Genomic DNA, 22,990 nt, shown 5'->3' on the forward strand with positions numbered 1-22,990 from the left:
TTCCTAAGCCTGGCCGTCACACATGCTTAACCTTGCGCTAGCGCCTGGGCGATGCTGCTTGCATATCAATGATGGAGGAAATATCAGAGGATACAGGCCTACAAACTCCACTGCTGTAGAAGAGAGAGAGAGAGAGAGAGAGAGAGAGAGAGAGAGAGAGAGAGAGAGAGAGAGAGAGAGAGAGAGAAAACAGGAGCTCAGTAACAACAGCAGCATAGAGTATAGGGTGATTCCACGCCAGCGTGGCCAAAAATAAATTTGGTATCTCAGATTGTTCTCGCATTTCTCATATAAAAAATGTATTGGGAGGAAGTATTTTGAAGATGCTTTTTACATTTGTTTCAAGTATCACAAACCATTTTTGAGAAATTCATAATAAAAGGTGGCCATTTTAGGCCCTTTTTAGACATATACATGCCTCCTGTAAGATCCTATGATATGTGAACCATACATGATACAGACAACATCTGGGTGTCATTATACTCCTTATAGTGTTCTCTAAAATATGGAGTATGTCTAGATTCTGAAATACAACGTTTCAACACAAAAAAATATGAATATCTCTTACAAAAATATAACAATTTCAAAGATTTACAGTTCATAAACTCAGCAAAAAAAGAAACGTCCTCTCACTGTCAACTGTGTTTATTTTCATCAAACTTAACATGTGTAAATATTTGTATGAACATAACAAGATTAAACAACTGAGACATAAACTGAACAAGTTCCACAGGCATTTGACTAACAGAAATTGAATAATGTGTCCCTGAACAAAGAGGGGGTCAAAATCAAAAGTAACAGTCAGTATCTGGTGTGGCCACCAGCTGCATTAAGTACTGCAGTGCATCTCCTCCTCATGTACTGCACCAGATTAGCCAGTTCTTGATGTGAGATGTTACCCCACTCTCCCACCAAGGCACCTGCAAGTTCCCGGACATTTCTGGGGGGAATGGCCCTAGACCTCACCCTCCGATCCAACAGGTCCCTGACATGCTCAATGGTATTGAGATCCGGGCTCTTCGCTGACCAGTACAGGCCTCGGTGTAACGCTCATTCCTTCGATGATAAACGCAAATCCGACCATCACCGCTGGTGAGACAACACCGCAACTCATCAGTGAAGAGCACTTTTTTGCCACTCCTGTCTGGTCCAGCGATGGTGGATTTGTGTGCATAGGCAACGTTGTTGTCGGTGATGTCTGGTGAGGACCTGCCTTACAACAGGCCTACAAGCCCTCAGTCTAGCCTCTCTCAGCCTATTGCGGACAGTCTGAGCATTGATGGAGGGATTGTGTGTTCCTGGAGTAACTCGGACAGCTGTTGTTGCCATCCTGTACCTGTCCCGCAGGTGTGATGTTTGGATGTACCGATCCTGTGCAGGTGTTGTTACACGTGGTCTGCCACTGAGAGGACAATCAGCTGTCCGTCATGTCTCCTTGTAGCGCTGTCTTAGACATCTCCCAGTACGGACATTGCAATTTATTGCCCTGGCCACATCTGCAGTCCTCATGCCTCCTTGCAACATGCCTAAGGCATGGTCACGCCTGATGAGAAGGGACCCTGGGTATCTTCTGTTTCTCAGAGTCAGTATAAAGGCCTCTTTAGTGTCCTAAAATGTCATAACTGTGACCTTAATTGCCTACCGTCTGCAAGCTGTTAGTGTCTTAACGACCGTTCCACAGGTGCATGTTCATTAATTGTTTATGGTTCATTGAACAAGCATAGGAAACAGTGTTTTAACCCTTTACAATGAAGATCTGTGAAGTTATTTGAATTTTTACAAATGATCTTTGAAAGACAGGGTCCTGAGAAAGGGAAGTTTCTTTTTTTGCTGAGTTTATAAGGAAATCAGTCAATTGAAATTAATTAATTAGGCCCTAATCTATGGATTTCACATGACTGGGCAGGGGTGCCTGGGAGAGCATAGGCCCACAAAATAGCTTTATTACAGACATAAATACTTTTCAGCACCCCGTCCCCCCAACCCCGGTCTTGGGTTGGTGTGGTTACACATGGTCTGGATGTACTGCCAAATTCTCGAAAACAACGTTGGCGGTAGCTTATGGTAGAGAAATGAACATTCAAATGGTGGACATCCCTGCAGTCAGCATGCCAAGTGCACTCTCCCTCAAAACTTGAGACATCTGTGGCATTGTGTTGTGTGACAAAACAAAATTTTAAATTGGCCTTTTATTGTTGCGCCCTTGACAATCACTGATTATTATTATTTGACCATGCTGGTCATCTATGAACATTTGAACATCTTGGCCATGTTTTGTTATAATCGCCACCCGGCCAGAAGATGCCTGGCCACCCCTCATAGCCTGGTTCCTCTCTAGGTTTCTTGCTAGGTTCTGGCCTTTCTAGAGAGTTTTTCCTAGCCACTGTGCTTCTACACCTGCATTGCTTGCTGTTTGGGGTTTTAGGTTGGGTTTCTGTACAGCACTCTGTGACATCAGTTGATGTAAAAAGGGCGTTAAAAATACATTTGATCGATTGATTGTCCCCAGCACAAAGTGCACTTGTGTAAGGGTCATGCTGTTTAAAGAGCTTCTTGATATGCCACACCTGTCAGGTGGGTGAATTATCTTGGCAAAGGGAAAATGCATACTAACAGTGATGTAAAAACAATTGTGCACATAATTTGAGAGAAATATGTTTTTTGTGCATATTGAAAATGTCAAAGATTTTTTTTGTTGACATTATAGGTCATTAATCAATCACAGCCCTCCTGCATATTCATCAAATCACCAGCAGAAGGAGTTCCGTTTGAATCCATTTTCCCATTCACTGTGTTGGTGGTGCTCATAACATTTATCATAACTTTAACAGTAGCAGAGAGCACACTCTGGAAATGTGATGTACTTGTAGAGCCTATTGTTTAAAACAATATGTAAAAAAAAAAAAAAAAAAAAGAAGGGTACTTTTGGGATATTAATAGTTTTAATGTTGAATAAATTAATGTGGAAAATTGTATTACAGAATGTAGTGGTACTCCATATTTTAGAGCTAACTATTAGGAGTATAGTGGCACCAAGGTGCTGCCACGCTGGTATGAAAGATCTGGGAGGCAGGCGCAGGAATGTGTAATATAGTTTTTTATTTCTTACGCAAATTACGGTGTCCTGTGTAAAGGCACGGGAACGAAGATCAAACAAACACATAACAAAACACAGGGTAGAAACCCAAAACAAAAGAGTGAGGAGTACAATGATTATCACACGGGACGAGACCTGTAATCATCTGCACAATCAACAATGGCATGAAAGCCCAAAACACACAGCGCAGGTACTCACGCACCAACGGACATTGTAACAATAATGGACAGCACCATGGTGAACAAAGGGCACATATATACAAATACAATCTGTGGGAATAGGGGCCAGGTGTGCGCAATGAACGTTCCAGAGGGATCCGTGACATGTGTTGTCTGTATCATGTATGCTTCACGGATCATTGGGTCTTACATTGGGCATTACATCTCGCATGTATAGGTCTAAAAACAGCCTAAAATGGCCACTTTCACGATTTTCACCCCAAAAAATTGCATTACAAATGTAAAAAGCAAAACAAACATCCTTCCTCCCAATGAAGTTTCTTTGTGAGAATCGGCAGAACAATATTTTCGGGCTATGCGGGCACACGCACATAATGCACACACAGCAACATTGAACATACTAGACAGACACTCGTGCAACACCCAAAAATTGGACATGCTCAATAAGAAACACAATAGAAGAGACATGACGATACAAGCTATCTAATTAAGAAGCATAAAAGCAAGATAAGCAAACAAGGTCAAATACGACAGACAACTGTGGGTTTCCCTGACTGATCTCTTATTGTATGTGTGTTTCCACTGCATTTACTTGTCGTCTGTTCTGGGCTTACAGGAAAAGCTGTGCGGGCGCTCCATACCGTAGTTACTGGGCATTTAGTGTCACCGTGGGCAACACAAAACTTCCTGCCCAAACCAGAGAGGATGAGAGAGTCGGAGAGAGGAGTTACCGGAAGCAGAGAGGAAGGGAGAGTCAGAGAGAGGAGTTATCAGAGACAGAGAGGAGGAGAGATTCAGAGAGAGGAGTTACCGGAGGCAGAGAGGAGGAGAGATGAGCTACCGGGGGCAGAGAGGAGGAGAGATTCAAAGAGAGGACTTTCGGGAGGCAGAAAGGAGGAGAGAGAGTCAGAGTGTGTCTAATTAAAACAGGTGTGTTCTGGGATGCCCCCGGGGTCCTGAGGGATGTGCTGGGTGATAAACTCAGTCATCCATTCTCCATCTTTTGAACGGAGAGAATAAAGACTTTCAGGATCCTATGCCTTCTTATCCTTTCTTCTCCCTCCTACTTTCATACTATCTGATAGAGACAAAGGGCTTGTGTCACGTCCGGAGGACCACGAGATGTCCCGTGAGGATGCCTGATGTGATATAGGGTCTTCTTTGCCGAGTGAAACATTGCCTCCCTGTTCTGTCTGTTGATCAAGGGCTGACTCCCTGTTAGAGCTCAGTAAGACGCAGCTGCTTTGATAGTTGCTGTACATCTTTAGCAGGTAACACGATTGAAAGACAAGGAGGGTTCTCTACAGATAAAATAGGACTTTGGGAGGCTATACAGCAGACTACTAGTGTCATGTTGTCATCACTGATATTTGCAGAGGCTTTGTGGGCCATGTTAGATACAGGGTTTTTCTTTGACTTTGATTTTGTAATTCGAGATTGGCGCTAATCTGAGAGGCTGGTGGATTAAAACATTTAGACAATCATGGCTTTTATAGTCCCTCATATCTGTATCTAAATTAGTCTTGGGCTGTATCCAAATGTTCTTATCGTCATACAGTCCTTCTCTCGTCCCGGGATTTACAGTATTACCGGCATGGTACACAAGGGGTGCTAAAAACGTAAGAAAAAATTGTGTGCAGCTATCATGAGAATGCTAATAAAAGTTGCACAAAATAATAGTGAAATCACAGAGACGCTGTTAACTAAATGCTAATGACAAAACGATCATAAACGAATTGCAAAGACAGGCAAATCCAGCTCATAAAGTTATACAAGCATAGCTAGTAGCTACCGAATGTCATTTTCGGGTGAGTGAGGACATTTCCAAGCGAAAGTGAATAAGAAAAATTGTGCAAATGAACAAAGTTGTGATGCATGCTTTTCTGATGAACAGATGGGAGAATAACAGAGGAGAAAAAAATGCTAGTAGGAAGCACAGGAAAAAAATGGCAGCTGTACAGATAACTCATCCAGAGCTCTTTGAATTCTGTCAGAAAGCCATTATAAGTTATCTGACAACAAACATTTAGTAATGAATGTAACTGCATGACCTCGTGTGCAGCACAACAGACTCAGATAGATATATAACGCTATGGACTGTCTATGGACACCTGCTGTCTCCCGTTGTGCTATTTACAAACAAACAAACTGGCTCAACTGTTCTGGGGAACGGTAAGCTTCATAATGTAAAATATTGTAAAATAATGCAACAGGTGAAATGAAGAACGGAATCTGCTTTTTCTCCTAACGTATTGCACAAGTTGACTGCAGATATTAACTTAAAAAGTAGCTACAAATATTCCCATTTATTGAAAAATGCCAAATAAATAGTTTTGACGGTACTGAAAAACCATCACTTGGCTTTTTCCAAATACCCCGGGATACGGTATACCGCCTAAGCCTATTCTGAATGACAACAATATTGAGTAGGTGACTATTCTCTCTGTTGTCGTCAAGAGAGCAGATAAGCTATTAGCCCTACAATCATTACTGGAGTTGAACTGAACTGCCATGCATCAAGCCAGCCTGTCAGACAGATGGGGTTAGAAGTAGAGTTGTTGAACCATATGGGAAAGTTGTATGGCCTAGGCAGACAGGAACTAAGACAGGCTTACCAGATGGACAGTTTATCAACAATATATTCTCAACTGACCTAGCAGAGGAGAGTTTAACTGGTGCTAAAGCCCTCAGGGTCTGTAGGGTCTTTCAGTGATGTTTTTACATGAGTTCTGTCTGAACATTGGCCAGCAGAATCAGGTGTGGGTGGTCACTTCCCAGCGTAAGCGATCTATGAGTGGGAGATGTGTGTTAAGTGCTGGGGTCAGATGAGCAGCCATTAGAAAGCATCAGACCATGAGGTCCTCTAGGACACCAGCTACCCACACCTGACCCTCATCTGACCTCAAGCACACAGAGAATCTTTCTTCTCTTTATGCTTTTCTTTCTTCTCGCTTTTCTTTCTCATGATCATTCACTCACTCATCTCTCTTTCCTTATTTTTCTTCCGTGCAAACTCACTCACCTGTCACTAGCCTAGTGGTTAAGAGTGTTGGGCCAGTAACCAAAAGTTTGCTGGTTTGAATCCCTGAGTCAACTAGGTGAAAATGTGCCATTGAGCAAGGCACTTACCCTAGTTTCTCCTGTAAATCGTTCTGGATAAGAGTGTCTGCTGAATAACTAAAATGTAAACAATTCTTACATATACTCTCCAACTTAGACTAAGCACTCAGCATCTTTCAACTGATTTCAGTGTAAAACATGGATAGGTAGACTGATGTTTCAAGCACCTACATCTGGTGATGTTTCAGTGCAGTTCTGTCCTGTGACTTACTGTCAGAGACAGGTAAGTGGCAGCCAGCAGGAGACTACGTACAGTGCCTTGCGAAAGTATTCGGCCCCCTTGAACTTTGCGACCTTTTGCCACATTTCAGGCTTCAAACATAAAGATTTAAACTGTATTTTTTTGTGAAGAATCAACAACAAGTGGGACACAATCATGAAGTGGAACAACATTTATTGGATATTTCAAACTTTTTTAACAAATCAAAAACTGAAAAATTCGGCGTGCAAAATTATTCAGCCCCCTTAAGTTAATACTTTGTAATGCCACCTTTTGCTGCGATTACAGCTGTAAGTCGCTTGGGGTATGTCTCTATCAGTTTTGCACATCGAGAGACTGACATTTTTTCCCATTCCTCCTTGCAAAACAGCTTGAGCTCAGTGAGGTTGGATGGAGAGCATTTGTGAACAGCAGTTTTCAGTTCTTTCCACAGATTCTCGATTGGATTCAGGTCTGGACTTTGACTTGGCCATTCTAACACCTGGATATGTTTATTTTTAAACCATTCCATTGTAGATTTTGCTTTATGTTTTGGATCATTGTCTTGTTGGAAGACAAATCTCCGTCCCAGTCTCAGGTCTTTTGCAGACTCCATCAGGTTTTCTTCCAGAATGGTCCTGTATTTGGCTCCATCCATCTTCCCATCAATTTTATCCATCTTCCCTGTCCCTGCTGAAGAAAAGCAGGCCCAAACCATGATGCTGCCACCACCATGTTTGACAGTGGGGATGGTGTGTTCAGAGTGATGAGATGTGTTGCTTTTACGCCAAACATAACGTTTTGCATTGTTGCCAAAATGTTCAATTTTGGTTTCATCTGACCAGAGCACCTTCTTCCACATGTTTGGTGTGTCTCCCAGGTGGCTTGTGGCAAACTTTAAACAACACTTTTTATGGATATCTTTAAGAAATGGCTTTCTTCTTGCCACTCTTCCATAAAGGCCAGATTTGTGCAATATACGACTGATTGTTGTCCTATGGACAGAGTCTCCCACCTCAGCTGTAGATCTCTGCAGTTCATCCAGAGTGATCATGGGCCTCTTGGCTGCATCTCTGATCAGTCTTCTCCTTGTATGAGCTGAAAGTTTAGAGGGACGGCCAGGTCTTGGTAGATTTGCAGTGGTCTGATACTCCTTCCATTTCAATATTATCGCTTGCACAGTGCTCCTTGGGATGTTTAAAGCTTGGGAAATCTTTTTGTATCCAAATCCGGCTTTAAACTTCTTCACAACAGTATCTCGGACCTGCCTGGTGTGTTCCTTGTTCTTCATGATGCTCTCTGCGCTTTTAACGGACCTCTGAGACTATCACAGTGCAGGTGCATTTATACGGAGACTTGATTACACACAGGTTGATTGTATTTATCATCATTAGTCATTTAGGTCAACATTGGATCATTCAGAGATCCTCACTGAACTTCTGGAGAGAGTTTGCTGCACTGAAAGTAAAGGGGCTGAATAACTTTGCACGCCCAATTTTTCCGTTTTTGATTTGTTAAAAAAGTTTGAAATATCCAATAAATGTCGTTCCACTTCATGATTGTGTCCCACTTGTTGTTGATTCTTCACAAAAAAATACAGTTTTATATCTTTATGTTTGAAGCCTGAAATGTGGCAAAAGGTCACAAAGTTCAAGGGGGCCGAATACTTTCGCAAGGCACTGTAGCTAAATCAGTATCTGACGTGCAGTATGGCCTACAGTAAGGATCCTCCAGGTACACTGAGCAGCTCCTGCGGCATATTGTGATGTTTCAGTGCAGTCTGTGGCAGCCAGAAGAACTGGCTCTGTAAGAGAGAATAAACACTCCCAGCATGCACTGCTCCGCCTCAGTCAGGTGCGATGCTGTGTCGGCTGGTTCCTGCCAGGAGCAGTAGGTGTCTCACGTGCCTGTGTCTAAGCCAGGAGATGGTAAGAAACTGTGTGTGTGTGTGTGTGTGAGTGTGTGTGAGTGTGTGTGTCTGTGTGTGTGTGTGTGGTGTGTGTGCGTGCGTGCGTGCGTGTGTGTGTGTGTGTGTGCGTGTGTGTGTGTGTGTAATAATGCGACAAGGCGAGGATCCAGAGACAGTGAGTAGCCTACATATTTACATAGCCGAGGGAAGTAGGGGTGCTGAGGGTGCTGCAGTACCCTGTGAAAAATCGGAATTAAAATAAAGTTTTAATAAACAAAAGTAGTCCTGTGTTAGCAGACCGTTATAGAGCTATAGCACATGCAAGAACAATTTTCCCGCAGCTATGCTTATTTTTAACATTTGTTTGCACGCTAGTCTGCAGAGGTTTTCAGATTAATGGAACAAGCACCGGTCTGATTCACCAAGCGAAACTTCATTCACTCAGTCAAGCACAAAATAAGCTAACCAAGCAACATTAAGATAGCCAGCAAGCATGGATACAGCTTTAACAACAGTTACATTTCAATCATAATTCTACATCATACAAGTGCCATGACGCTCTGATCAACAGCAGCTGAATTCAACCAAGGAAAACACTTCCCTAAGCAAATTATACTAAGGGAAGGTAACAGTGTACCAAGGGAGGAGTGTTTCAATTGCATTCTTTTGTTTTCAAAGGAAGAATACTTGGTTTATAACCGGACAGACACCGGACAGGAGCAAACATATTCAAACAGAAACCTGTCGAACACTGACACCTAAACTAAAGACCTTGGTTTAAAAGCTGACACTGTTTTATTATACTTGTATTTTATTTTGAATCCTGCGGCTCTGTTGGGCTAAATTGCTGTGAGCGCTGCTATCTGTCTCGGAATCCTGCCAGATAAGCCGGGAGAGACGCGAAAGCCCGGCGGTTGCTGGCTCGGCGGTCTCAAATGGAGGTCGCTATTGAACATTTCCAACGTTGCAGGAGCTGCGTTTACTGCTTTGTTCCGGGACATTGTGGACCACGTTGACTTTCAATGTAGCAACTGCTTGCTTGCGGAGGACTACAAGAGCGAAGTAGCTACTCTTAGCAAGCAAGTAGCAAACCTACATAAGCTACTGGGGAACCCACGCCCACCTACTTTTTCATTTCTTCCACCACAGTAGCTGGACGCCGCTCTGGTCTAGTGGAAGTTTTGCCGCCATGTCGGCTCTCCACAGCCGACTGGCCGATGCTAGGCAGGGTTCCATCCCCGAAAGGGCCTCCCCGTTCCCTGGAGAACGGATCTGATCTCGACCCAACCAACCTGCCATGGAGATACGTCACTCACTATGGAAAGCGAAGAAGGCGTCCTCTGGCAACGGAGGTCTCCATGGAGATGTTGAGCCCGGAACTGACACAGACCAGAAACAGCTTTGCCTCCCTGGATCCAGAGGTTCCGGTGCCTTCGTCCATGGTGGCTTCCCAATCAAGATCGGGTCCGGAGGTACCTGCATCTTCATCCTCGACATCATCCTCAGGTTCAGATCCTCGGAGCTCCCAGCCTCACCAGACCGTGAGGCTGCCTGAGAGACCGGCCCATTCAACAACACCAGCTGTCCTCATAGGCAGCTCTATGATGAGAAATATCTCGGTCCCCAAGGCAAAAACCCTGTGCTACCCAGGAGCATGAGTACAGGACATAACAAGGCTGCATCCGACTGTTCTACCACAGATGCCGGGAGCTGACACTGTCGTAGTCCATGTGGGGTCAAACGACATCAGGAGGGCTAGCTCGGAACATTTGAAAATGGATTTGAAAGAACTGACTTTTGGGCCGCAGGTGTGAAAGATTCAGCAGACTGCTGGTATTACACATCTGGCTAAAAGACTACTGTAGCTCTGCTGTAGTCACTATTATTGATAACTTTGACACCTTCTGGAAACAGAAGATACTCTACAGGAAACAGAAGATACTCTACAGGAATAACAGAGTCTATCCAAATCATCTTGGCTCCTGGACTGTGTCCACACATTTCAAGGCTGTGTTGAAGCAATGACTGGTAAATGATCCAAGACCAGCTCAGTTAATCCTTACCATTGTGACAATGAGTCGTCATAATGCTGCATCAAATATACATGATCTTAGGGGCATTGGAAAACACAATGTAAGTCATTTAATTTATGTACCCCTAATTGCACCGAATACATCTGTTTATCCTCCAGCTATTGTAAGCAGTAATCATGAGCCTATAAACCAGAGTTACACTGTTAGCACTGAGGCGGTGTGCAATAGTAGGAAGACCACATTATGCAGCTCACCCTGCATTATCAGCTCCAATGTAAATAACATGAGGAAGTCTACCTCTGATAAGCTTCCCAGTAAAGCATTAAAAACAATCAAGCAACACAGAAAAGTGCTAAAAATAGCCCAGATTAACATTTGTAGCCTAAGAAACAAGGTCCATGAAGTCAATAGCTTGCTTGTAACAGATGACATTCATATTCTGACTATCTCTGAAACTCACTTAGATAATACCTTTGATGATACAGTGGTAGCAATACAGGGTTATAACATCTACCGAAAAGACAGAAATGCCAACGGAGGCGGTGTTGCGGTCTATATTCCGAACCACATTCCTGTAATGCTTAGAGGCAATCTAATTTTAAATAACTGTTGAAGTAATATGGCTACAGGTTCACCTGCATCACCTAAAGCCCATTCTTGTGGGAAGCAGCTATAGACCACCAAGTGCCAACAGTCAGTATCTGGATAATATGTGTGAAATGCTTGATAATGTATGTGATATCTGCTTTAAAGCAGTATCTAAATCTATAGGATGTAGTGATCACAATATAATAGCCATATCTAGAAAAACCAAAGTTCCAAAGGCTGAGCCTAATATAATGTATAAGAGGTCATACAAGAAGTTTTGTAGTGATTCATATGTTGATGATGTAAAGAATATTTGCTGGTCTGTGGTGTGTAATGAGGAGCAACCAGACGCTGCACTTGACGCATTTATGAAACTATTTATTCCAGTTACTAATAAGCAAACACCCTTTAAAAAAATGACTGTAAAAACTGTTAAATCCCCTTGGATTGATGAGGAATTGAAAAATGGTATGGTTGAGAGGGATGAGGTAAAAGGTATGGCAATTTAAGTCTGGCAGCCCAACTGATTGATAAACGTACTGCAAATTAAGAAATAATGTGACTAAATTAAATAAAAAGACAAATAAACTACACAATGAAACAAAGATAAATTATATAAAGAATGATAGTAAAAAAGCTTTGTGGCACCTTAAATGAAATTTTTGGAAAAAAAGCCAATTCGACTCCTTCATTCATTGAATCAGATGGCTCAGTTATCACAAAGCCCACTGATATCACAAACTACTTTAATTACTTTTTCATTGGCAAGATAAGCAAACTTAGGGATGACATGCAAGCAACAAACGCTGACACTACACAACCAAGTATATTGGACCTAATTATGAAAGACAAGAATTGTACATTTGAATTCCGTAAAGTCAGTGTGGAAGAGGTGAAAAAAGTATTGTTGTCTATCAACAATGACAAGCCACAGGGGTCTGATAATCTAAATGGAAAATTACAGAGGATAATAGGTATCGCCACTCCTATTTGCCAAATCTTCAATTTAAGCCTACTAGAGAGCGTGGGCCCTCAGGCCTGGAGGGAAACTAAAGTAATTCCGCTACCCAAGAATAGTAAAGCCCCCTTACAGGCTCAAATAGCCGACCAATCAGCCTGTTACCAACCCTTAGTAAACTTCTGGGGAAAAATGTGTTTGACCAGATACAATGCTATTTTACAGAAAACAAATTGACAACAGAATTTCAGCATGCTTATAGGGATGGACACTCAACAAGCACAGCACTTACACAAATAACTGATGATTGTCTGAGAGAAATTGACGATCAAATTATTGTGGGGGCTGTCTTGATAGACTTCAGTGCAGCTTTTGACATTATTGATCATAGTCTGCTGCTGAAAAAACGTATGTGTTACGGCTTTACACCCCCTGCTATAATGTGGATAAAGAGTTACTTGTCTAACAGAACACAGAGGGTGTTCTTTAATGGAAGCTTATCAAATATAATCCAGTTAAAATCAGGAATTCCCCAGGGTAGCTGCTTAGGCCCCTTATTTTTTTCCAATTTTTACAAATGACATGCCACTGACTTTGAGTAAAGTCACAGTTTCTATGTATGTGGATGACTCAACACTATACACATCAGCGACTACAGCAACTGAAATGACTGCAACAATCAACAAAGAGCTGCAGTTAGTTTCAGAGTGGGTAGCAAGGAATAAGTTAGCCCTAAAAAATGTTTTAACTAAAAGCCTTGTATTTGGAACAAAACACTCACTAAACACTAAACCTCAACTAAAACTTGTAATAAATAATGTGTAAATTGAGCAAGTTGAGATGATGAACTGCTTGGAGTAACACTAGATTGTAAACTGTCATGGTCAAAACATATTGATGCAGTAGTAGCAAAGATGGGGAGAAGTCTATAAGTCTATAATAAAGTGATGCTGTGCCTTCTTAACAACACTATCAACAAGGCAGGTCCTACAGGGTCTAGTTTTGTCGCACCTTGACTACTGTTCAGTCGTGTGGTCAGTTGCCACAAAAAAGGACTTAGAAAAATTGCAATTAGCTCAGAACAGGGAAGCATGGCTGGCCCTTGGATGTACACAGAGAGCTAATATTTATAATATGCATGTCAATCTCTCCTGGCTCAAAGTGGAGGAGAGATTGACTTCATCACTACTTGTATTTATGAATGCACAAGTTGTCTGCTAAAACTACTGGCACACAGCTTGGACACCCATGCATACCCCACAAGACATGCCAAAAGAGGTCTCTTCACAGTCCCCGAGTCCAGAACAGACTATGGGAGGCACACATTACTACATAGAGCCATGACTACATGGAAGTCTATTCCACATCAAGTAACTGATGCAAGCAGTAAAATTTGATTTAAAAAACAGATAAAAAACACCTTATGGAACAGCGGGGACTGTGAAGCAACACAAACATTGGCACAGACACATGCATACACACACACACACACGATAACATACGCACTATACTTACACATGGATTTACTACTGTAGATACAGTGGGGAGAACAAGTATTTGATACACTGACGATTTTGCAGGTTTTCCTACTTACAGAGCATGTAGAGGTCTGTCATTTTTATCATAAGTACACTTCAACTGTGAGAGATGGAATCTAAAACAAAAATCCAGAAAATCACATTGTATGATTTTTAAGTAATTAATTTGCATTTTATTGCATGACATAAGTATTTGATACATAAGAAAAGCAGAACTTAATATTTGGTACAGAAACCTTTGTTTGCAATTACAGAGATCATACGTTTCCTGTAGTTCTTGACCAGGTTTGCACACACTGCAGCAGGGATTTTGGCCCACTCCTCCATACAGACCTTCTCCAGATCCTTCAGGTTTCGGGGCTGTCGCTGGGCAATACGGACTTTCAGCTCCCTCCAAAGATTTTCTATTGGGTTCAGGTCTGGAGACTGGCTAGGCCACTCCAGGATCTCGAGATGCTTCTTACGGAGCCACTCCTTAGTTGCCCTGGCTGTGTGTTTTGGGTCGTTGTCATGCTGTAAGACCCAGCCACGACCCATCTTCAATGCTCTTACTGAGGGAAGTTTTTGGCCAAGATCTTGCGATACATGGCCCCATCCATCCACCCCTCAATACGGTGCAGTCGTCCTGTCCCCTTTGCAGAAAAGGATCCCCAAAGAATAATGTTTCCACCTCCATGCTTCACGGTTGGGATGGTGTTCTTGGGGTTGTACTCATCCTTCTTCTTCCTCCAAACACGGCGAGTGGAGTTTAGACCAAAAAGCTCTATTTCTGTCTCATCAGACCACATGACCTTCTCCCATTCCTCCTCTGGATCATCCAGATGGTCATTGGCAAACTTCAGACGGTCCTGGACATGCGCTGGCTTGAGCAGGAGGCCCTTGCGTGCGCTGCAGGATTTTAATCCATGACTGTGGCAGCAGCTAATGGGGATCCTTAATAAATACAAATATAAATACAAACTTTTTCATACTGAACTGACGTGAACATTTCAAGACATGTTGAAACTTTCTGAAACAGGCACTAAGAAGTGCACTTGACCCTGGTTTGTCCTCTCAGAACAGTTTTGACACAGTTCAGTGGTGCTGTGCTGTCACTTGTCATTACATCAGGCATAGAGATAGAGGGGGAAGAGAGACAGATAGGGGGGGAGAGAGACAGAGAGAAAGAGAGAGAGGGGTGGAGAAAACCAGACCTTACTCCCACTTCATCTAGCATGACCCCAGTAGTGAGAACACAACATTCATCAACAGTTCACAGCACAGAGACATGTAGGTGTATTAGACACACACCTTCACAGTGATACACATGCTACATCTGCTAGACACCAGGACCCTGTCTCTGTAGGGAGTCATTTGTAGGTCAATACTACAACACTGTAAATCAGACGCGTCAAAGGCCGAAGGGGGTCCAATCTGGCCCACGGGTGGTTTGAGTAAAAAATATATACAGTTGAAGTTGGAAGTTTACATACACTTAGGTTGGAGTCATTGAAACTAGTTTTTCAACCACTCCACAAATGTCTTGTTAACAAACTATAGTTCTGGCAAATCGGTTAGGACATCTACTTTGTGCATGACACAAGTCATTTTTCCAACAATTGTTTACAGACAGATTATTTCACTGTATCACAATTCCAGTGGGTCAGAAGTTTACATACACTAAGTTGACTGTGCCTTTAAACAGCTTGGAAAATTCCAGAAAACTATGTCATGGCTTTATAAGCTTCTGATAGGCTAATTGACATAATTTGAGTCAATTGGGGGTGTACCTGTGGATGTATTTCAAGGCCTACCTTCAAACTCAGTGCCTCTTTGCTTGACATCATGGGAAAATCAAAAGAAATCAGCCAAGACCTCAGAATTATTTGTTTTAGACCTCCACATGTCTGGTTCCTTCTTCGGGAGCAATTTCCAAACGCCTGAAGGTACCACGTTCATCTGTACAAACAATAGTATGCAAGTATAAACACCATGGGACCACGCAGGCATCATATCGCTCAGGAAGGAAACGTGTTCTGTCTCCTAGAAATGAACCTACTTTGGTGCGAAAAGTGCAAATCAATCCCAGAACAACAGCAAAGGACCTTGTGAACATGCTGGAGGAAACAGGTACAAAAGTATCTATATCCACAGTAAAACAAGCCCTATATCAACATAACCTGAAAGGCCGCTCAGCAAGGAAGAAGCCACTGCTCCAAAACCGCCATAAAAAAAGCCAGACTACGGTGTTGCAACTGCACATCGGGACAAAGATCGTACTTTTTGGAGAAATGTCCTCTGGTCTGATGAAACAAAAATAGAACTGTTTGGCAATAATGACCATCGTTATGTTTGGAGGAAAAGGGGGACGGTATTGGAGTGGCCATCACAAAGCCCTGACCTCAATCCTATAGAAAATGTGTGGGCAAAACTGAAAAAGTGCGTGCCAGCAAGGAGGCCTACAAACCTGACTCAGTTACACCAGCTCTGTCAGGAGGAATGGGCCAAAATTCACCCAACTTATTATGGGAAGCTTGTGGAAGGCTACCCGAAACATTTGACCCAAGTTAAACAATTTAAAGGCAATGCTACCAAATACTAATTGAGTGTTTGTAAACTTTGACGCACTGGGAATGTGAGGAAAGAAATAAAAGCAGAAATAAATTATTCTCTCTACTATTATTCTGACATTTCACATTCTTAAAATAATGTGGTGATCCTAACTGACCTAAGACAGGGAATTTTTACTCTGAATAAATGTCAGGAATTGTGAAAAACTGAGTTTAAATGTATTTGGCTAAGGTGTATGTAAACTTCCGACTTCAACTGTATATATTAATGGATACACTTTTTTCCCTATATTCATGACTTGACTGTCCAGCTCTCTAATAATTACTGTTCCAAATTCTAAATAAGATGGCTAGAGGACTAGGAAATATAACACATTTTCAGTGCGGCCTTCCGGACATCATTGAAGACCCAATGCGGCCCCCGGGGGAAAATGAGTTCAACACCCCTGCTGTAAACTAATGAGCCAGTAAATTCCCCCAGTCCCTCGCTCTCTCTCTTCCTGCATCTGTTGCTCTCTATTTCTCTCTCCCTCTGATTCCTGCTGTGTAGCAAAAATGAGAAACAACTGAAGAGAAGATGGTACTGACTGAACTGTGTGTCAGATACAGCGACACCCCACTGATCAGTAGGACTGTGTGCTACAAAACATGCAATTCCCTCTCTTCTGTCCTTTCTTCTTCTCATCCTCTCTTATCTTCTTTATTCTCCTCTTTTACAGTTCATATCTTCCTCTCCCTTGTCCTATATCTCTCGTTCACATGATACTTTCTTTCCATGTTAAGTTCTGTTCGTAGTTCGAACAGGTAAACAAACAATTTCCCAGATGTAAGAAATCTGTATGCATTTTTCACAAGAACACGTATTTCACACTTATATTTAACACATGTATGTGTGTGTACAGTAGTTTAATGAGGTCCTAGGAGAGCTAGGCTGTACTGTACCATAGGTAAACCATGGACAATCATACATCTAGTACAATTCAGACTAGCTTACCAACACACACAATTTATCAACAACTTTGTCTTGTCCAGGCCTATCTAGAGGAGGCCCTATGAGGAATCTCTCTCTCTCTCTCTCTCTCTCTCGCTCTCTCTCTCTCTCTCTCTCTCTCTCTCTCTCTCTCTCTCTCTTAATGACAAGATAAGGCAGAGATAGTGCTACGGGGTACAGTGCCATCCATCCCTTTGTGTTGTTGCTGACCGCTCTCAGGATTCCTCAATGAAACCTGGGACTCTGCGGATGTGTCTGGACATCCTACTGCAGACAGAAATGAATTAATAGTATTGAAGTGAGAAATAGTCTACTGCTATGAACTTTGGTGGGTTAATCTTATCAGACGTTCATCCGGGAACAACATAACCAACCGATGGTTACTTTCCCTGAGAACCTGTAACACGTCGGTGACTTCCAGAGCAGGTGTGAACATTCTGAGCACTGTAGGCTAACTATTACTGTTCTATAGACTAGCCTCCGAAATATACTGTAGGCTAACTATTACTGTTCTATAGACTAGCCTCCGAAATATACTGTAGGCTAACTATTACTCTTCTATAGACTAGCCTCCGAAATATACTGTAGGCTAACTATTACTGTTCTATAGACTAGCCTCCGAAATATACTGTAGGCTAACTATTACTCTTCTATAGACTAGCCTCCGAAATATACTGTAGGCTAACTATTACTCTTCTATAGACTAGCCTCTGAAATATACTGTAGGCTAACTATTACTGTTCTATAGACTAGCCTCCGAAATATACTGTAGGCTAACTATTACTCTTCTATAGACTAGCCTCCGAAATATACGGTAGACTAGCTATTACTGTTCTAGCCTCCGAAATATACTGTAGGCTAACTATTACTGTTCTATAGACTAGCCTCCAAAATATACTGTAGGCTAACTATTACTGTTCTATAGACTAGCCTCCGAAATATATTTCATTTACTCACATTTTTGGCAATCATGTATTAGCCCAAAATGAAACCATTAACATAATTTAATGAAATAATGTGTAGAATAGGCTACATGTGCATCTCTCTCACACACCTCTCCCTTACACATACACACACGCAGGCACACAAGCCCAGATGTTGGCGATTAGCAGTTTCAAGCTTTCAGTCACTGTCGTTACAGGCTTAAGCCGTCAAAACTAAGAAAGTCTTCAAACATATCTAAGACAATTCAGAAGAATAAAAAAGTGTGGAAAAGTGTGGGGTCAGTTGCAAACACAGGCACATATTGCACATATTTTTTCCACTAATTGGTCTTTTGACCAATCACCATATATTTTCAGAGCTGATCTGATTAGTGAAAAGACCAATTAGTGGAAAAAGTTCAGAATTGGGCTGCCTGTGTAAACACAGCCTTTAATACAGGTGTAAGATCTTAATTTGACCACCATCTTGCATGAGTAGATCCCTGCAATTATAGTGTATTTGAGGTTTTAAAATGCTTCTGAAGTTTGTCATTTCCACATTGAAATTTCAGACTTGATTTTCACTTACGACAAATGTAACAACCCCTACAAAACTTCCCATGATTTAAATGTCCTGTTAATTAATGCAGGATTATTTTCCTACTGGAGCAAACTGGCTCATATTAAACTACATTTCCAACATGAAGAAAGCCTAGAATAGACCTACATGAATGCGTTGGTATAAGAGTGTGTCCGGTGTTTTCGTGAAGCAGAATATTACATAACTAATGCGACAACAACAATGTAAACCTCACCAAGTTCTCCTGTCTGTCTCGCAGGAAATGTGTTTGTCTTTAGACACGTCTTTGTGATCACTCAACGGAGACATTCCTCAGAAATTATTCGGAGGCTACTGTAGGTCTTTGCATAACATGATTTTTGAAATTACATATTTTTTTGCCTAAGTGATAGTAGACAAGCCACCGGGCACCGGCGACAACGAGATAACTATTTGCTCAACTAAAGAACACATCGGTTTCAACGTGTATGCATTATAACCCAGTAGCATATTAGTGATATGTTTTCCTAAAATGTAAAAAAGCTTATTGTTTAAGCAACTTGACCAGTAGGGTACACTATGCAAGTAAAAGGTTTTGTAATGGTAATGATATCCTAATAATAATGATTACAGATACCGGCTGCACATTATGCTGGCTATTGGACAGACTTCTGTGCCCAGTGTGTCGGATACTGCGTGTTGCGAGGTAGCATGCAATGGGTTGATGGAACTAACAACGATAGTATTGCCTGCTTGTCAACCTAATGCAAAGATAACTTCCAATGACAACAATATGCACGACGTGGGCATGAAAGCGTGCGTAAAGCTCCACTGAACATGACAAACCGTAGGCTATTCTTTACAACTCCTACCTCTACAGCCAGTAGCCTACAATGTTTTTGCATAGCCAAGGCTGAACTGACAAACTGTAGAACGATAAGCATTGGTGTGAAAAGATGTGCCTCTAAGAACCACGGCCATGTACGTCGGAAAGCATCATGCATACATTCTATTTCACCATGTTCTATTGTAATCAATTTATCAAGAAATTTACATGGTCAACTTTTAAAGCCTGCCAATACGCCTAGCAAAGGACCATCCATGACTCTTCTGAGTCTTGCAATGTCTCTCTTCTACGATAGCAGCTTCTTGTGTGACTGCCCCGGACGCTCATGAACTTTCCCCATTGCCGCGGTCCCCCCCTCTCCCCCTCCCACATGAATAAAACTTACTTTTCTCTGGCTTGGCTGTCGGACGGCACGTTGTTACTCTTGCCTTTGGCGTACATGCTTGCAGAGAGCTCCGATTGTCACGCACCTGTCAACCCATCACAACCTCCCTGGGTACAGCCCCGTCACCATGGTGACACAAGCAGCGTCGCTTACCATTGGCTGTCCCGGTATTTGAGCACGCCCATTTTCTGTGGTAACCGCCAGTGACTGACAGTTGGCTAGCCACGCCCTTCCAAATACCCCCATCTCTTTCTCTGCCTCTCTCACTCTCTCTCTCTTTGCTTCTCTCTCCTCCTGCCTGCCTTGGCTGTGTGTGTGTTGGAAAGGTGCTGCCTGGCTCTCCCTGGCTCACACACATGAACATTTACACACAGAGAAGCACAAACTCACGCACCCTTACAGACACACACACACACACACACACACACACACACACACACACACACACAAACACACACAGAGAGAGAGAGAGAGAAGAACTCAAGCATGCACACTCTACTCTCTCTCTCTCTTTCTCATACACACTCTACACACACACACACAAACATACAGACACACACACACACATCCGCACTCCCTCCCTCCATTCTCCTCCCTTAGTGCAAGGGGGGGATTTGAAACCGTCCAAATAGGATTTTAAACAACTGGCTGTTCCTTTTATAGACAATCACACCCTCTACCGACGCACAGACAGCGCATTGCGCAAACAACCCTCACAAATATGAGCTGGAATTATGGGTCTATTACATAGCCAATGTTGAACTTGAGAATGGGTGTAGAATGGGAAGAGAGGGGCAAAAACAGGGTCAGTGGTTAGAGATAGACAACATTCTGTCCTGCTGTTGGATCCCCTCATGGAGAAAAGCATGTGTGAGCCAAACAATGTCAGACTAACAATGAAATGCATTATTCTCTCAATAGTTGAATAATTTGAATAATCCAACTTGGTGGGCTACTCATCTCATGTCTGTGTTGTTTTCAGTTCAATCCCTGAAAGGCAATAGCACAGATCACTGCACATTCTCAGATGCTTCAAGTCGACACCTTGTGAATTATTGTAACTGGGAGCAACAGAAGTGGTGTGAAAAGAAACGATCCCAGACGTATTTGTTCATATGTCCCCTCTCATCAGTTGGCTATCAATGGAGTTGCGTAATACACATAATATTATCTCTATCTGGGATTTAGACAGCACGGATCCTACTGTAGAGGCACTAAAGTAAAATGACCTATCCGGTCTGAAACCTATGTATTGTAGTATGTAGCCTATATACCTTGGAAGAGATGAAACGCTAAGTCATGCTGACCGCAAGCTGACATCCAGGGTTCACTTCACTGTCATGATGAAATTATTGTAAATCCACTGAGAGACAGATATGGCTTTCGATTCAATGCCTCTGCAAATTTGGACCTAGTACTGTACTGTACATAACTGAAAAATATGAAGTGCTGCATCCCAATTGGTAGACTCTGGAGAAGGACTCCTCCTCTTGTGTTTGTGTGTGAGTATGTGTGTGTGTGCACCTGTATCTGTGCCTTTGTGTTTGTGTGTATGAATGTGTGTTATCAAGGGCACAGCACAGGGCAGCAGTGTTTACCCTTATGTAATGCTCCAGCGATGTGACCCAGTTGGAATGGATGCACACTGTCTGACTCTATCTGTCCTCTCTCTGCACCGTCTCTCTCTCTCTCTCTATCTCTTTCTGCACCCTCTCTCTCTCTCTCTCTCTCTCTCTGCACCCTCTCTCTCTGTACCCCTCTCTCTCTCTCCTCTCCCCTCTCTCGCTCTCCTCTCTTTCTCTCTGTATGCTCCTCCTCCTCTCTCTCTCTCTCTCTCTCTCTCTCTTTGTGCCCCTCCTCTCTGTCTCTCTCTCTGCACCCCCTCTCTCTCTGTCTGTCTGTCTGTCTGTCTGTCTGTCTGTCTGTCTGTCTGTCTGTCTGTCTGTCTCTCTCTGCAGCCTCTGTCTCTCTCTCTGCACCCCCTCTCTGTCTGTCTGTCTGTCTGTCTGTCTGTCTGTCTGTCTGTCTGTCTGTCTGTCTGTCTGTCTGTCTGTCTGTCTGTCTCTCTCTCTCTCTCTCTCTCTCTCTCCCTCTCTCCCTCCCTCCCTCCCTCCCTCCCTCCCTCCCTCCCTCCCTCCCTCCCTCCCTCCCTCCCTCCCTCCCTGTATCTAGTGAACCTCATCCCCCAGGAGAGAGACAGTGGTTCTATTTCAGACTAGCAGAACTTTCAGTTTTGGGATGAGCCCCTTGGGGGCCCATCGCCATGACAACGAATCACAGGCGACAACAGTGTGTTTGAGAAGATAGAGAGGAGGATAGGAGGCGTTAGGGAAAAAGAGAAGGGGAGTGTGGAGTTCATATTATATAAAGACGTATTTGGAGAATAGACAGCAACAGTTCACAATATTTAAGGCATGAGTAAAGGGTATGCTTGTGCCAATGGTAAAGCACTTATGGGCATTTTCATGTAAAAGGGGCCATGAGCACCAACATGTGAAGTTCATAGGAGCATGTCAACTTGGGTGTCAAATGAAAGCTGAGTCTATATTTTTGAGAAATTAAGGAATATATACATTTTTCAAGAATAATGTATATATACAATAATGTTGAAGTAAAGCCCCCTTCCAACTAATATCAACACTAACAGTATTTTGTTATTTGCCTTCTATAAGTTTAAGAAACATTTCCTTGTGCCAAAAACTCACATATCTTGAAAATATTTTCTAATTTCTCTCCCTCATGAGGAGGGAGGATAATGAAACTACACAGAAGTAACAATAAACATAGATCTAACAATTAGTTATAGTGTTTGTTTATGAATTATTAAGTGATTAAAACTCGTAATTCTCTTACCAAATCGGTAACGGAATTACTGCAATACACTTTACCCCTACCTACATGTACAAATTACCTCGACTAACCTGTACCCCTGCACATTGACTCGGTACTGGTACCATTTGTATGTAGCCTCATTATTGTTATTTTATTGTGTTACTTTTTTATTTTATTTTTCACTTTAGTTATTTAGTAAATATTTTCTTAAACCTGTTTTCTTAAAACTGCATTGTTGTTTAAGGGCTTGTAAGTCAGCATTTCAAAGTAAGGTCTACCTGTT

General features: G+C 42.4%; 1 protein-coding gene across 1 annotated transcript in view; it reads right to left on the minus strand.

Annotated features, from left to right (window-relative positions):
* Positions 1 to 20,429, minus strand: part of LOC110536178 (single-stranded DNA-binding protein 2) — a 125,991-nt gene extending 105,562 nt beyond the window's left edge. The window contains exon 1 of the mRNA XM_021621782.3: positions 19,876 to 20,429. Coding sequence (XP_021477457.1) covers positions 19,876 to 19,931 — 56 coding nt within the window. The 5' untranslated portion in view covers positions 19,932 to 20,429. The remainder of the gene's footprint in view (positions 1 to 19,875) is intronic.
* Between the last annotated feature and the right edge of the window lie 2,561 nt (positions 20,430 to 22,990).

This window comes from Oncorhynchus mykiss, chromosome 11 (genome assembly GCF_057628025.1).
Source record: "Oncorhynchus mykiss isolate SJ-2025 chromosome 11, ASM5762802v1, whole genome shotgun sequence".
Lineage (NCBI taxonomy): Eukaryota > Metazoa > Chordata > Actinopteri > Salmoniformes > Salmonidae > Oncorhynchus > Oncorhynchus mykiss.